We start from the raw sequence: 18,394 nt of genomic DNA on the forward strand, positions 1-18,394 counted from the left end.
TGCTGTTGATCACTGGATTGTCTGGTCCAGATTTGATTGCTTACAGTCTGCAACCATATAGCTAGGATATTGTTGAGTGCGGCGTAAAACAAAACTTACTCACTTTCTCTTTTAACTCTTTGTTGAGGCAGTATGACAACGAATGGTATGGATTTAGAACTTCTTGCCTCTTCATAGTCCAGAAATGTCAGGTTGTAAAAATTAAAAAAGTTGTAAATACATGTTGTTTCTTGTTACACTATTTGCCCTTCAAGCATCTTTGTTGTGGCAGTTTCCAATTACTTTGTCTAACTCAGTAAGGTAAGTAAGCAAATAGTAAGTGTTTTCGAAGGGCATTTTGAAATTTTAGCATTAAGGAAAGTTAACAAAATATAGAAGCAAAACTTCTTTATTACAGTGAGCACAACACTGCAGTGTCTTACACTGTATCAAAACAAGTGATAAACTGAATAAAGATTGTGAGATGTTTCTGTCTTGTTTTTTCTGTTGATGCAGATTAATTTGGTCAACAGTAACACATGTGGCAGGTTTTTGAACTGCTGTGTCGCGCTGTTTCCAGTAAAACAAGTGATAAACTGAATAAAGATTGTGAGATGTTTCTGTCTTGTTTTTTCTGTTGATGCAGATTAATTTGGTCAACAGTAACACATCTGGCAGGTTTTTGAACTGCTGTGTCGCGCTGTTTCCAGTAAAACAAGTGATAAACTGAATAAAGATTGTGAGATGTTTCTGTCTTGTTTTTTCTGTTGATGCAGATTAATTTGGTCAACAGTAACACATCTGGCAGGTTTTTGAACTGCTGTGTCGCGCTGTTTCCAGTAAAACAAGTGATAAACTGAATAAAGATTGTGAGATGTTTCTGTCTTGTTTTTTCTGTTGATGCAGATTAATTTGGTCAACAGTAACACATGTGGCAGGTTTTTGAACTGCTGTGTCGCGCTGTTTCCAGTAAATACAAAGTGTCTAGCATGTATTCTGTACTTGTGGATGGTATTTTTGTATTTATCACATCTGTCAAGTGATTTGCTGTATGTCAGGTTCCTTCACAAGGAATTGAGTTACAGTGTGCTTTTTCTGTTTTTACCTCCTTGATAAAATGACTCCTCCATGGCCTTTACAGGTTACACTTGACATGGGCCACTTGGTGTGACTGCTGCAACTTGGTGCTGATGTTGTTTTGTTGAGCAGTTTCGGAGTATGTGGTCAGTAGTTGGAATGAGAATAAATTGTATTTTTGAGGTGAGGTGAGATTTCTTGTGAGAAAGGAGGCTTCAAACCAATTCAGATTCAATCAAATAGACTGACATGAAAGAAACACTCCACCTCAAGTTATTTTGGGGAGCATAAGTTACTTACTGAAATTGATACGGTTGGCCTGCATGTCCATGATCCAAATCACAAAATAAACACTCTCTCCACAGAGTTACAAATTGTTCGGTTAATTTTTCTTCTCATTATTTCAGTGATGCTGGAAGAAATATGTTTATTTAGCTTATGTTTTGTTTTCTATCTTACAGTTTCTACAAGCGAAAACAAGTGTCTAAGTGAATGAGAACAGTTTTATGCTGCATTCAGCTATATATGAGCAATATCACAGCTGGGGACACCTGAAATGGGTTTCACACATTGTACCCATTTGGGGAATCAAACCCAGGTCTTTGGCATGACAAGCAAGTACTCTAACCACTAGGCTACCCACCATTCCCTAAGTGTTCGAGAATATTTTATAGGAGGACAATGATTAATTATTACTAAGTTTATTGTCCAGTGACCTACAGCATGCAGTGACCACCACTCCATGTCTGTGTATATGATACTATAATGATTGTGACTCAGACAAAATGAGGTCATTTAGAAAGTAAAAGTGATGACAAAATGTGCAACAATACCCATGCCCAATGCATGCTTATGAGGTTTGTGTATCATGAGGTAAATTAGACTAGTGATCTCCACTCTTTGATGAGTGAGTCCACAGTGTTGTCCGTGATGGGTGTATTACGGATCATCCATAATCATTGCATGCAAAAACACATAGCTTCTTAGTTTACTTTTCATTGTTGGATCACCTTCAAAAACAGTTTACAAAATTGAATAATTCAGTAGGAAAAGAGTTCATGGATTGCATGTTTAAGAACAGGTTGTCAAAGCAAATCCTTTAAACTCATAGTATGACCCAAGTCAAAAACTTACCCTACTCCTTACTTGTTATTTTTATCAACATGAGACAAATCAGTTACATGCATAACTTTTCAATGCAACACTGAGAAGGATCTTTGTATGATGTTTTAGTATGAATTATACTGCAATGTTTGAAGATTGTCTCCCTTGTTCTGCTTTATCATTTTAGTAGGTTATATGTTCTCACCTAATTGTCTTCTCTGGTATGAGTAGGTTGGGCCAGGTAATAAGGAATGTATTATGTCTGCTTCTTAATCTGGTATTGTAACCAAGTTGTTTTTCCCTTACTAACATCATTAAGAGGTTTAGCTGAAAATGGAAATACCGATCAAAGTGGGGTTTGCCTTTTCTCACTCACTGCCTGACAGGGGCAGTATGGTAGCTTAATGGTTAAAGTGTTCGCTTGTCACAAGGAATAACCATATTCGCTTCCCCACATGGACACAATGTGTGAAGCCCGTTCCTGGTGTCCCCTGCTGTGATATTGCTAATACAGCATAAAACCAAAGCTGAAACTTCCATTCACTGAGTCACACATACTGAACAGCAAAAGAAAAAATGAAATCTCATGAAAGCAAGCGTTGATGCTTATGTCTTCTATTGAAGAACTTGACAAAAACACTTTTTAAAAAAACAGTTGCATTTCTTTTGGTGTTCAGTATAGATGTGACTGTCCATTCCTCCCTCTTGAGTTACCACTCTCCCATCTGGATCCATGATAAACGAAACAACACACAGCTTATCCACAGGAATTGTCCGCTGTGATTTAAACAATGAAATTTTGTGAAGATTTGCGATTTCTCATAAAATTTCATTTTGCAAATCAAAACTTCATATTCCTATGATTTATTTCAGAAGAAAATACATATCAAGCAAAGCCCAATAGGTCATGTAGCTCGCTACGGAAACAAGAGCTATACTATGAGTATACCCAGGTACTGAAGGACCGGTTGTTTGACATGGTCAGTCATGTCTTGAGGGAACTCCAGTCTGTGTTATCTAGATGGGACTGTTTCAGCCTGTTCTTGGTGTCCCATACAGATTTTCAGACATATTGTACATAGTTTCATTACCTCTTTAATAGTACCTTTTGTTTGAAATTTTGTGTTAATTTTCAGTGTTATTGTATATTTTGTGTATTATTTTTGGACTTCATTTTGCACACACACACACACCACACACCCTACTGTGATATTACTGGAATATATCAAAAAGCTGCATAAAACTTAAATTCACTCACTTACTCAGTCATTTCACAGCTCTTGAAACAACTGAGTTCATATTTCTTATATTGTAGATACAGACCAGATCAATTTTATTTCTTGTTTTACAGATTTTTGTCCCCAGAAAACCTAGAGGTGAAGGATAAAACGTTTTTGAAAATTACCAAGGAAATTTTCCTTTTAGGTGCTGAAGGTATTTTATTATGAAGGCTGTATGAGGCTAAAAAAGAGGTATGAATTATTTGTTGAAAGTTTACATTTTTGTTCCATGAAAACATTAGGATATAATTTTGGGAGTGGGGAAAATTCATTTCTATTTTTTTATTTTATTTATTTCTTTTCGTTTTTTTTCTTTTTTTTGTTCTTGAAAAAATATGACTGGCGGATCCATAAAACAGGAAGTAAAATTGGTTTGGCAAAACAGAAATGCTGAATTTTCAACCACACAGCTTCAAGTCGAGGGGAGATAACTGATGGTACATTTGGAGACGTCTGCAGGAAGTCAGTCTGTCATTGATACTTACTGCAAATAGCTGCCGTATTCCTGCTCCCTTTTATGAATGTGCATCATTGTAGGGTTTTTTTCAGTGGACTGTTGATGGGCTCCGTCATGTTTTATTGATCATTTCATGCAATACCTCCAACATGAATAACTCCAATGAAATTGTACCTAGTGACATCTGCTGTGACTTATTGAATCAAGTGGTCACGCTTGGTTCATTGTGCTGTTTGGATGGTGCTCAATGTCAGTGTATTGGCTTGTCTGTCTGTTCATCAGGCTGTCCAAAATATAAAGGAAATTCTCTGACAGTCAATGGGTATTCTTTCATGATATTTGGAATTATTTAATAAACCTGTTTCTTTCTATGTCACCATAAGTTTGTATCACACTGTCATGATTATGTATATATATAATGACACATTACAGGGTGTTGTACCAACTGCAGGGTCCTGTGACTCATATCTTTGCAACAAATAGGACCTGACAAACAACTATGAAGTTCTGTATCCTAATTTGTTTTGACAAGTCACTCATTATTTTTTCATGTTTAGAGTGTGAGGAGTGAGGGGTCGGCCAACCTATGATGACATTTGATATAAGAGCAATATTAGTATTATCATACTATTGAAGGAACAGTAGCTATGTACAACAGTGTTTCCAATGTGGGCCAAACACCCTGCTTAGTTTAAGTGTGCAACAGTGTCTTATAAATGCTCTACAGTTGATAACCCCTGTCCTTGAGGAATGTCGTGAACCCCTAGTTGTACCGCCATTCAAACACCACCATCCATGTGCCCCACCATTAAAGTCTCGCCCATCTTTGTAATAGAGGTGTGTCACTATCATCTTTCTGTACCACAATTCAAGTCCTACCCACTTCTGTGATAGAGGTGATTACAACCATCTTTGTGGACCACAATTCAAGCCCTACCCACTTTTGTAACAGAGGTGTGTCACAACCAACTTTGTGGACCATAATTCAAGCCCTTCCCACTTATGTGATAAGAGGTGATTACAACCATCTGTGTGGACCACAATTTAAGCACTGCCCACTTTTGCAATGGAAGTGTGTCACAACCACCTTTGTGGACCACAATTCAATTCCTACCTACTTTTGCAGTGGAGGTGTGTCACAACCAACTTTGTGGACCACAGTTCAAGCCCTACCCACTTTTGTAACAGAGGTGTGTCACAACCAACTTTGTGGACCATAATTCAAGCCCTTCCCACTTATGTGATAAGAGGTGATTACAACCATCTGTGTGGACCACAATTTAAGCACTGCCCACTTTTGCAATGGAAGTGTGTCACAACCACCTTTGTGGACCACAATTCAATTCCTACCTTCTTTTGCAGTGGAGATGTGTCACAACCACCTTTATGGACCACAATACAAGTCTACCCACTTTTGTGATGGAGGTGTGTTAAAACCACCTTTGTCGACCACATTTAAAGTCCTACCCACTTTGGTAATAGAGGTGTGTCACAACCACCTTTGTGGACCACAGTTCAATTCCTACCTACTTTTGCAGTGGAGGTGTGTCACAACCACCTTTGTGGACCACATTTCAAGCCCCACCCACTTTTGTAACAGAGGTGTGTCACAACCAACTTTGCGGACCACAATTGAAGTCCTACCAACTTCTGTGATAGAGGTGATTACAACCACCTTTGTGGACCACAATTTAAGCACTGCCCACTTTTGTGATGGAGGTGTGTTACAACCCCCTTTGTCGACCACAATTAAAGTCCTACCCACTTTTGTAACAGAGGTGTGTCACAACCACCTTGGTGGACCACAATTCAAGTCCCACTCACTTTTGGAATAGTGTGTTTCAAGCATCTTTGTAAACCAAGCCTTACCTTCCATCTACCTGGAGGCATGGCCCAAATGCCAGTGTGTGATACCTATGCAAACCACACCCTCCCTTTAACCCCAAGCTGCGCCCCTATTACCCATGTGCTCAAACAACAGCCACACCACCAGCTAGAGCTATTACAACTTCAGATTCCTGAGAATGTGTAAACCTTTTTACCCCCAAATACTGTCTTTCTAAATAAGGAGAAGAACATTTGATAGTGAAAAGGACATAAAGTCACTGGTACAGTTGGAAGTTGGGATTCCAGCAACACCTTGTCCTACTGGTAGAATGTCAGGAGTCACTGATACCTGGAAATAGACACAGTATTACAATGGGAACAGATGGCATCAATTATCCACCCCTATACTATCATCTCCATTTCCTTGTTCCAGCATTTGCCTATGCTAAAGATTCATGTTGCTGCACATTGCCAAATTTCATGACTGGCCATCTGATATTCTGATATGGGAGAGTCTTTAAATATGTACCACATGATACTAGAATTCTTTTGATTTTGACATAGGCTACACAGTACCTTCTACAAAATTGTTCCTAGTTTGTTAGATTTCCTAAAAATGGTATGTTTGACTCCTCTCAGTGCTTCTATCAGAAGAAGCGTAATTTGAAAAGGATCCCAAACAATATGCCCTCTCTAACTAACTGGCTGGCTCCCTCGTCCAAGAATATCCAAGTCAGACTCCACAGTTATGAGTTGTGTATCTACACATACAGGTTAAGGAGGTCATATTGAATTTATCAAAAATGGTCATAAACATACCGTTTCCTGACAGTAAATATGTGAATTGTAGAAGGAGTATACTGGCTCATCTTCAACTTTCCTGTATATTGTATTACAATCTTAGGACAAATCATTTACCGTCAGATGATTACTATGTTAGTAGTGTGCACTGTCATTTGTGAAACCATTGTAAGTCTGGACTTACTTAATGAATGGAAAGTCTTGAATGTCATGTATTAATATAGTCAGATGAACATTGCCCCATCCCCATGATCATTCAGCTCTCAACAAATACCATGATTTCCTAGTGTCAGGATTAGTAAGGTGTTACTGGCCATACCTACTGCTGAAATGCCACACCTAATACAAACTCTCCTGTCTGTGACAGATCCTGACCATTGCAGTGTTGGCCATCCTGATCACTGCTCCCGTTGGTGCTGCTCTCGTCACTATCTTTGGGCCTCGGCTGCTGAAGAAGACAGAAAACATTCAGGTTGGGGACATTGGAGACAGACAGTCTCATGACCTTCAGGGACAAAACAATCCTGTGTTCTCTGTACAGGATGAGTCAGGTATACCAGACTCTGGGTGCATCCAGAAGGAAGATGCCTCTTGTCAAGAGGGCCAGTTAAATGGCAGCAGACAAGAGGTGTCTGAGATGGACTCTGTTAGGTTGTAACCAGATACCCTGGAACCTGAAATATCTTCATTTGTTATTATGTATTTGAGTAGTAGTCAAGAAATCCATATATTTATACAAATATTTTACAAGGTTCTGAAGAGTAGTATTTTGCAAGCCATGCATTGCTTCATGATTGCCATTATTAAGAATGTATGTATGTCCCTTGCTATAATACCCTTTGCGATACCTTGGTCTCAGTTAAACAGCAGAGTAAACATTGAGTTCATAAAAGAAAGTTCTCCAGCCATCACATGTCACTGGAATATCTGAAATAGCATATCAACAAAGCTGCTGTTGTGCTCTAGTTAATCATGGTGCATATTATTAACGACTGCTTGACAAGTATTAGATGAGCCACGACCTGACAAATTTGCATACATTGGTATGCCCTCCAGAACATTCCATTTGAAACAAGGGAAACATGTTGTCGTCTAAATATTGAAAAGTTCAATTTCCTTGTGTGAATCGTGTCGTAATGGTGTTTTGCTGAACTAAATTGCTCTACGAGAATCGTGTTAAACAGTAATGGGATTGATTGCATATATATATAGCACATGCGTAATCACCAATATACCTGTAGCAACCAAGTGTATTTGTCCAGTTTACTTGCCCCACCTGCTTGTCACAAATGCATAACCTGCGCTCGCTCATCTAATACTTGTCAATCAGTAACTGCTGGGGAGTTACAGTAGCTGTTGGGGAGTTACATACTAAACACATAAACATCGGAACATTGTACTGACTTATGAAAGACAGCTTTTCCATGAAGATGACAGATTACTATTGCTCAGTGAAGCAAAATATTATATTAGTTTGCCCTTATTCCATGTTTTGTATATCACAGGTGTTTTATGTAGGGCCACCCATGACCTGTGAGATGTCAAGGGATTATTGTTGGTGTAAACTATGCAGTATTTGTTTCTGTGATATTTAATCCAGACTTATCATGTGTTCTTTGTTGTTGTTGCTATATGTGCATTTTGCATAATATCATGCTGAAATCCATTGACAGGAAATCCTCAGATAATTTTATTTATGTATGTGTATGTACAGCATATACATCTGGGGTGCCACTGACAAGGGTAAGTTGTTCTGGGTCAGGGGTGCCACGGGCAAGGGTAAATGATAAGCAGTCTGGGGTGCCACTGACAAGGGTAAGTTGTTCTGGGTCAGGGGTGCCACTGACAAGGGTAAATGATCAGCAGTCTGGGGTGCCACTGACAAGGGTAAGTTGTTCTGTGTCAGGGGTGCCACTGACAAGGGTAAGTTGTTCTGGGTCAGGGGTGCCACTGACAAGGGTAAATGATCAGCAGTCTGGTGTGCCACTGACAAGGGTAAGTTGTTCTGTGTCAGGGGTGCCACTGACAAGGGTAAGTTGTTCTGGGTCAGGGGTGCCACTGACAAGGGTAAATGATCAGCAGTCTGGGGTGCCACTGACAAGGGTAAGTTGTTCTGTGTCAGGGGTGCCACTGACAAGGGTAAGTTGTTCTGGGTCAGGGGTGCCACTGACAAGGGTAAATGATCAGCAGTCTGGTGTGCCACTGACAAGGGTAAGTTGTTCTGTGTCAGGGGTGCCACTGACAAGGGTAAGTTGTTCTGGGTCAGGGGTGCCACTGACAAGGGTAAATGATCAGCAGTCTGGTGTGCCACTGACAAGGGTAAATGGTTCTGGGTCAGGGGTGCCGCGGCAAGGGTAAATGATCAGCAGTCTGGTGTGCCACTCACAAGGGTAAATGGTTCTGGGTCAGAGGTGCCACGGGCAAGGGTAAATGATCAGCAGTCTGGGGTGCCACTCACAAGGGTAAGTTGTTCTGTGTCACTGGTGCCACTGGCAAGGGTAAATGATAAGCAGTCTGGGGTGCCACTAACAAGGGTAAGTTGTTCTGTGTCACTGGTGCCACGGGCAAGGGTAAATGATCAGCAGTCTGGGGTGCCACTGACCAGGGTAAATGGTTCTGGGTCAGGGGTGCCACGGGCAAGGGTAAATGATAAGCAGTCTGAGGTGCCACTGACAAGGGTAAGTGGTTCTGGGTCAGGGGTGCCACGGGCAAGGGTAAATGATCAGCAGTCTGGGGTGCCACTGACAAGGGTAAATGGTTCTGGGTCAGGGGTGCCACGGGCAAGGGTAAATGATCAGCAGTCTGGGGTGCCACTGACAAGGGTAAATGGTTCTGGGTCAGGGGTGCCACTGACAAGGGTAAGTTGTTCTGTGTCACTGGTGCCACTCACAAGGGTAAATGGTTCTGGGTCACTGGTGCCACTGACCAGGGTAAATGATCAGCAGCCTGGGGTGCCACTGACAAGGGTAAATGATCCTGGGTTAGGGGTGCCACTCACAAGGGTAAAGGGTCAGGGATGCCACTGAATACAGTAAATGGTTCTGGGTCCAGAGTCCTGTGAAGGTCCCATGTTCATTCTGAGCGCTATTGTCTATGTGGACATGTGAAGCTATGGAAGTAGCTGAGGGCAGGACATTGATCATAATCAAAAACATACATAATTCCCAGGCATAACTATTGACACTGTCAAAAGATACAAGAAATAATTGTACAATGACTGTGAGTATTGATCCTTTCTTTTGAATATCCTTTTAGTGTGTGTAGTGTGATGATTGCAAGAATGTACCTGACATTGATCTCTGAAGTGATTACTTAGGCATTTGACCACATCTCGTCTGCCGGCCACTGGGAAGTCAGGTAACTATGGAGAGGGAAACAAAGATAGCGATAGTCTATTGCAACATACTATTGTGATAGCGATGGTCTATTGCAACATACTATTGTGATAGTGATGGTTTAATGCAACATACTATTGTGATAGCAATGGTCTATTGCAACATACTATTGTGATAGCGATGGTCTATTGCAACATACTATTGTGATAGCGGTAGTCTATTGCAACATACTATTGTGATAGCGGTAGTCTATTGCAACATACTATTGTGATAGCAGTAGTCTATTGCAACATACTATTGTGATAGCGGTAGTCTATTGCAACATACTATTGTGATAGCGGTAGTCTATTGCAACATACTATTGTGATAGCAGTAGTCTATTGCAACATACTATTGTGATAGTCTATTGCAGTACTGTTGCAACAGATTTTTTCTCTTTGAATAGTCTCATTTAAAGTCATTTCCCAAATGAATGTATACTTTACATGAAATATAAACAAGTTGAAGTAGTTTCAGTCTCTCTTACTACAGTCTCTCTTACTAACTGACAAGGAATTTGAAACCCTGATCAAGTTAACAGTTAAACATACATCCATGAAGCTGCTAGCATGCACCTAAACAATAAAAAAAGCACACAGAACAACATGAATATTTGTCAGTGGATACCAGTTACTAAACTAGCAATTGTCACACTTACTATTTATGCACTGACAGTTTTTCGTTTCTAAAAGTGAATAAATTGCTACTGGACACTCAACAATTGCAATCCATCGATAGTTCAATGTATCATTATAGCCTTGCTGGCAACATGTCCTGAGAACACGATTTGTGTTCATCTTGCTGTGTATACAACAGAGCTAAGGCCAGATATTCTGTATTGCTATTTTATATGTTTGGTTTACATCCACTTTGAAATAAAATGCATATACAAGTCTTTTATGATCGCTTGTCTTTCCTCTTGTTAATCCCATTGCTTTAACAGAAGAAATATATATTTACTCCATGCACCAGTTTTGTATTTCACTTGATGATGAGATGTGAACTAGGCTGAAATGCAGTTTAAAACTATAAATAATGCTTGTCCTATAACACTTTAAAAACGTATCAAAAATGCCTAGTTGCCTGAGCTGCTACTTTAATTCATTGTGCAGCTGAGTCCCATCCGCTCACCAGAAACCTATGATGGTTTCACATGGATTATTTCCAGCTAGCATGATAACAGAGCCTGTTGGTTTCATCCAAATGGTAAACATCTCTCGATAGGATCTGTCCTTCAAGATCAAACTGGTCCACTGTGACATAACTGGGAGACTCGCATACTACAGATGTCTGTTCAATGTTTACCAGAACCTTAGGTAGTTGGTATGTATTGCAGAGTAATCTACTGCACAGATCATTTTTGAAGGGACATGTTACCTTTTGAGCACTTTTATGACACGTGAGTAGTGACCCTTTACATTGTAATTTTTTTAAATAGAGGCCATTTTACAAATATGTGAATATCCAGGTTAAAATTGGTCTCATGTGTCATCGTCTTGCAACACGATCTGTGCGTTGATCTGTGCTTATGATGTTCATGACTAGATTGTCTGGTCCAAACTTGAACATTTACAGACAGCCAACATCACTGAATTGTCTGGTCCAAACTTGAACATTTACAGACAGCCAACATCACTGAATTGTGTGGTCCAAACTTGAACATTTACAGACAGCCAACATCACTGAATTGTGTGGTTCAGGCTTGAACATTTACAGACAGCCAACATCACTGAATTGCGTGGTCCAAACTTGAACATTTACAGACAGCCAACATCACTGAATTGTGTGGTTCAGGCTTGAATATTTACAGACAGCCAACATCACTGAATTGTCTGGTCCAAACTTGAACATTTACAGACAGCCAACATCACTGAATTGTGTGGTCCAAACTTGAACATTTACAGACAGCCAACATCACTGAATTGTGTGGTCCAAACTTGAACATTTACAGACAGCCAACATCACTGAATTGTGTGGTCCAAACTTGAACATTTACAGACAGCCAACATCACTGAATTGTGTGGTTCAGGCTTGAATATTTACACACTGATGGAATATTGCTGAATGCTGTGTTAAACAACTAACTTCTACTGCTAAAACAAAATATTACAGACCACCTACATATAGCTGGAATACTGCTGAGTGCGATGTTAAATATCAACCAACCAGTCTGTGGCTAAAAGGAGGTGAAATCTCCAGATTCCAGATATGTTCCAGATATATTCAGCTGAGCTGACAATACACCCATTCCACAGCCAAACAAATAAATGTAACCTCAGTGTCAGGTGTAAGATAATCAATGTGACCTCAGTGTCAGGTGTAAGATAATGTGACCTCAGTGTCAGGTAAGATAATCAATGTAACCTCAAGGTCAAGTGTAAGATAATCAATGTGACCTCAGTGTCACATGTAAGATAATCAATGTGACCTCAGTGTCAGGTAAGATAATCAATGTAACCTCAAGGTCAAGTGTAAGATAATCAATGTGACCTCAGTGTCACTGGTGTAAGATAATCAATGTGACCTCAGTGTCATGTGTAAGATAATCAATGTGACCTCAGTGTCACGTGTAAGATAATCAATGTGACCTCAGTGTCACTGGGGTAAGATAATCAATGTGACCTCAGTGTCAGATGTAAGATAAGCAGTGTGACAGAGCACACACCAATATATCTAATGGAGTAGTCAAATATGTTGTGAAATCTGCTGTTGAATTGGATTGACCTAAAATGTCAAAATACAATTGATTTTCAATTGTTAAAATGTGGTGATTTTACAAAACCATTGCAAACTGGACGTGATATTGTGAGACCATGGTTCATTTTACAAAACCATGTGTGGTTCAGGCTACTTAAAACTCTTGTCCGTGTGCATGGGAAGGACACCCAAATAGCATCCTGTCATGACCAAATACACAGACAGAGACGTGAAGACTCGTCAAACAACTGCACATGTGAATTTGTGGATATTAACAATCTCCAGCCACAAGGAAGAGTTCTTGGCAAGCAGCTTTGATGTTTTATCTGATATAGTCTAGGTAATTGGTGTAGAAACTGAATGATACTAGCATGAAACTTGGCACAAATGTTCATAAGAACCTACTGGACAATTTCAGGTGTGGAGCCAATCAGATTTCAGTGTTGCATCAGCAACCAGCACCAATGATGTATCTTCTGGACTTTTTGCTCTAATATCATTGTAAAAATGTTTGAAGAAGTTATATACTATCGATACGTGTGGTACTGACTCACTTGATGTGATTCTGACCACCCAAATTGTTTGCTGTAATATGAAAACTTGGAGTTAAAATCATCGCTTTTGCTGTTTTTAAAGACATCACAGCTCATGTAAGGAAAAAATGGCTAAGAAAAACTGGTATATCCATGCTGGTATCTTCTTTTGCGCGGTTCTTGCTCTATTTAACACCCACAACCAATACTGATAATTATGTGCTAACCATTTGTGAAGCCAATTTCTGGGGTCCTCAATGAAAAACTACTTTAGAAGATGTGACACCACCCTCACTGATAACAGCTCAAAACATCTTCATGAATTGGTGTGGTGTGGTGTGGTGTGGTGTGGTGTGGTGTGATGCAGTGCGGTATGTGATGGTATGTTGTGGTGGTGTGTGGTGTGGTGCTTTTGTGTGTGATGTGGTGTGCGGTGTGATTGTGTGTTATGTGCAGTGTGTTGTGCAATATGGTGTGCTGTATTGTGTGGTGTGATGTGTTGTATGGTGTGGTCCTGTGGTGTGCGGTGTGGTGTGGTCGTGTGTGGTGTGGTTCTGTGATGTGTGCGGTTGGTGGTGTGTTGTGGTGGTGTGTGATGTTGTCATGTGGTGTGGTGGTGGTGTGATGTGGTGCGTGGTGCAGTTCTGTGGTGTATTGTGTGCAGTGTGGTGGTGTGTCGTAGTGGTTTATTATGTGGTCCTGTGGTGTGATGTGGTTTGGTGTGATAGGTTTACTTCAGTTCCATGAAACATAATTCACTTATTCTTCGATATCACTCAGTGAAAGGAAGATGAAATTGTCACATGTTGAAATAATACCTACATCAACAAAATACTGGAAATCTCCAGCAAATGTCAATTTTATCACAGCTGTGTCCTTGTACCTTCATACTGAAATTCATTATGTTTTCTTTTGAAATCAATTCTCCAGTTCCTATACTGCAGGGCTATTGTGTATTTGAGACATTTGTCAACACCTGTTACTTAATGAGTGTTGGATTAATATTTCAATAAGAAATTTGAGTATGATATATACAACTGTTTTGAAATTGTGGGAAATTTCTGATCAATCATATATTATTTCCAAGTCTCAACACTGTAGCTGTTCCAACTACACTTGTCAGATGCATATGATTAGTTCAAATCCATGATTTCAGTAATTTATTTTGGCATGTCAATAATTCAATTTGTGTTATCAATAATTCATTTTGTATTGGCAGTAATTCAATTTGTCTCATCAATAATTCACTTTGTCTTGGCAGTAATTTATTTGGTAATATCAATAATTCATTTTGTCCCATCAATAACTCATTTTGACATTGTGTTCCTTGCCAAAAGAGATATCAGTTTGAAAGAGCAGGTTCTTCTTGTCGAATCCTTTTCTAATGCTATTGGCATGACATTAGGACTCGACAAATGGTGACACTTATAATGTGGCAAGGTAACTAATGATGGATTGTCAAATTACATGGCAGAGTTACTGAGAAGTTACTTGTGGAAGACTGTATGTTGGACAAAACAGGACATCCAGAGTCTTGACCGCCTGACCAGAAGGATCATGTCTGATAACAGAGCACACCACCCTTGTTCATCTCTTAATCGTTTATATGTGCCAATCAGTTCCGGAGGTTGGGGTTTGATTATTGTGGAGGCTCTTCCATAATTTTATTGTGTACTTTTGCACACATATATTTATCAGATGATATTCCAGTGATGCATGTCAAGACTCATGATGAAAGCAAGGAATTCCACAGCTGTTTTAAGCTTGCCAAACTGAACAGAATCTGAAATTTGAGGCGGATTTTGTTGATGGCAATGTACTGCTGGACAGTACAGCGATGGGAGTAAACCAGTTATTCTCAAAGTCTGCCCTGAGTCTGTCTCTCTGTGGAGAGGCTTTCTGGGAGGCCACTGCTTCCTGAGCGCCGGCAGTGTGTATAACAGTACAGCAATCCCCCTTGACTCCTCGATTAAGTCGGCTGGTGAAACTGAGAGCTTCCTTTTATCTGCTAAGGACCAGTCACTTCAAACTCACAATCGCCTAAATGACGATTGTCAGTGGATGTCCTTCTTTGGTACAAACAGCATATCTTAAAGTGAGTGAGTGAGTTTAGTTTTATGCCGCACTCCGCAATATTCCAGCTATATGGCAGTCTGTAAATAATCGAGTCTGGACCAGACAATCCAGTGATCAACAGCATGAACATCGATCTGCGTAATTGGGAACCGATAACATGCGTCAACCAAGTCAGCGAGCCTGACCACCCGATCCCATTAGTCGCCCCTTACGACAAGCATAGTCGCCTTTTATGGCAAGCATGGGTTGCTGAAGGCCTATTCTAACCCAGGACCTTGACGGGTGGCATATCTTAGAGTACATGATAGCATGCTTGGCTGATTTTACTACCCTCCCCGACATGCCTGTGGCTTTGGCTCCGACGTCCATTGATGGAATGGCCCTTAACATGTCCAGGGCGTCACGACAAATGATGCTTTCGAACTTGAACTTCTTTGAAATAGGCCAATACATGGCCTCAGAAGAATTCCTGCTAACAAACCTGTGCCCTTATTCTCGAAACGTTCGTAGCCCTAAGAATTCCTAAATTCGATCGTAGCCAATGGGTTATGAACGTTTCGAGAATAGCTAGCCGGATCTTGTGCTTTTTGATAAAGCTAATGAATTCATTCATATCGCTGAATTTTCTGTCAACATGATCAGAAAGATTCAGGAAAAGCATTCTAAATATGGGGATCTCGCATTTGAAATGGCTCCCAAGTACGTTGTTCTCGGTGCCCTTGGTTTGGTACCTCCTGAACTCTGTCTGGGCATGTGGAGGGGCAAGGGCTTTAAAATGTGTGCATTATAACAATCTGGATTCCATACAAAAGTGTATGCTCAAAGCGCTACATATAACAGTGAAAGGAGTATTTCGAATTCAGTTTGTCATATCAGTAATTTGGTGGTGACAGTAATTCATTTTATCTTATCATTGATTCATTTTGTCCTACCAGTAATTCATTTTGTCATATCAGTAATTCATTTATTCATCTCTGTTATTCATTTTGTTATATCAGTAATTGAGTTTGTCATACCAATAATTCATTTTGTCATATCAACCATTCATATTATCACATCAGTAATTCGTTTTGTCATATCAATAGTTCATTTTGTCATATCAGTAATTTTATCATAGCAGTGATTCATTTTATCGTTACAGTAATTTTGTCATATCAATACTTCAATTTCATTTTGTCATAGTTCACTTTGTCACAGCAGTAATTCGAATTCATTTTCCTAAATAATATCCAAGCGTAAAACAGCGAGGTAGGCCAGGCAATCCACTGATTGTCACTATCAGCATATGTCTACAAGTTGCCAGAACAGAGCACACGATTCGGGCTTACTGGAGATCAGTTTTAATATGGATTTTCAAAGGACAATAAATAAATCATATAGAATTCGTTATAGCCTGTTCAGTACAGTAGTACATAACGGATACAGTTGGGATGTGTGTTTCGGGCTTCTATTTAGCCGATGAGTACGCGCAAATGATATAACGTGATCGATGCTCTCGAGTTGCCCCAATATGAAATCTTCGTATGTCCCTGGACATGCCCCAATATGAGATCTTCGTATGTCCCTGGACATGCCCCAATATGAGATCTTCGTATGTCCCTGGACATGCCCCAGTATGAGATCTTCGTATGTCCCCGGACATGCCCCAATATAAGATCTTCGTATGTCCCTGGACATGCCCCAATATCAGATCTTCGTATGTCCCTGGACATGCCCCAATATCAGATCTTTGTATGTCCCTGGACATGCCCCAACATCAGATATTCGTATGTCCCTGGACATGCATTCCATAACTCTCATCATCCAAGAGTGAGAAGCACGCGTCACTGGCACGGTGAACACAGATGTGCACACATTTCTTATCACCAAACTGGAAATGTTTTGGGTATATCGTGTTGTGCCAAATATATCCGGCCATCTGAAGACTTTTTGTTCGACCAATAACTTGAAAACTATTGGTTGAGTTGCTGTCAAATTCAGGGGTCACCTTCATGATGCAGAGCACGGCTGCAGTAAAACGTTTAGTTCCGATATCATATCAGTTATACCAGTTTACGTATCTTGAACATGAAACTCAAGGGATCTTGGGGTCAGCCAAGAATCTGAACACACGGGAAAGGATTGTTTCAAAGTTAGGGATGATCCACCCAATTATAGGTGAAGTGCAAGGGTATATTCATATATTTTAATTTTATGAAGAACTATCACAAATTACGTTCCTTAATTGATGCCTGAGTCAAATTTGTTTTCAAATTTTAGCAATGACTTCTTTGTATATAGAAAAAATAAAATATGCGTTATCACATCGTGTCGAGGTAAATACGGGGTTTTATCAGTCCCGGCTCGGGGAATACAACCTTAGGAGGGACTGGTAAAACCCCGTATTTCCCGAGACACGATGTGATAACGTATTTATCTAGCTGAATGTTTTCACTAGATCAAAACAAAACAACACGCAACACAACACGTTTCTTTGCTGCCATGTTGACACCAGCTGATCGTTTGACCTCAATGCACCGCACGTTACTAAAGGCTTGTCGATGCACGCTTTTCTCACTTCGCGTCGTCACCGAGGAGTAGCGGGGTGATATGACTTTCGTAGCGGGAGTACACTACTTTTATACTCCCGCTCGCGGATCCTGATGGATGTACATGGTATTTTATCAGAGTCACGTGGACCAATCAAAACTCGACATTCTTACATGAGGCTTGATAATCGTTATTAATTGCCGTCCTGCTGAAGTTGGGAGTCACGGCCCGGGATTTTCTGTTAACAAACGATCTTGTTATCCACTATCGACAGTCTGTGGTTTTCGATGTTGACCATGGTTTAAATAGCTCTGACGCTGGCTTCTAAATGATAAACAGGTTAGCGCATTTGAGGTTGGTTCACGAAAAGCTAGTCTAAAAAGTAAGATGATTTAACGTCGGTTTCAGCAGTTGTCAACTAAATTCAGTCGGCTTTAAAGAGAAAAGCCCAACATCATGCGGATTTTAGCAACGATCACGGATGAAGTACTAATAAACCCAGAAACCAGAGACCATATAATATTATTAATCTATTATATGGTCTCTGCAAAAACATAATCGGAATGAACAAGGATTCAAACCCATGCTGAATACCTTGAGTGACCCATTCTTCAGCAGACAGGTGTACTTCACTCCAGCCCCAATTATAGAAATGGCCGT

The 18,394-nt window shown here is 40.1% G+C and overlaps 1 protein-coding gene across 1 annotated transcript in view; it reads left to right on the forward strand.

Moving 5' to 3' along the window:
* The window catches only part of LOC137283409 (sodium/hydrogen exchanger 9B2-like), a 37,568-nt gene extending 26,772 nt beyond the window's left edge, over positions 1–10,796 (forward strand). Inside the window, exon 12 of the mRNA XM_067814879.1 lies at positions 6,893–10,796. Coding sequence (XP_067670980.1) covers positions 6,893–7,183 — 291 coding nt within the window. The 3' untranslated portion in view covers positions 7,184–10,796. The remainder of the gene's footprint in view (positions 1–6,892) is intronic.
* The last annotated feature ends 7,598 nt before the right edge of the window (positions 10,797–18,394 follow it).

This window comes from Haliotis asinina, chromosome 5 (assembly GCF_037392515.1).
Source record: "Haliotis asinina isolate JCU_RB_2024 chromosome 5, JCU_Hal_asi_v2, whole genome shotgun sequence".
Taxonomy (NCBI): Eukaryota; Metazoa; Mollusca; class Gastropoda; order Lepetellida; family Haliotidae; genus Haliotis; species Haliotis asinina.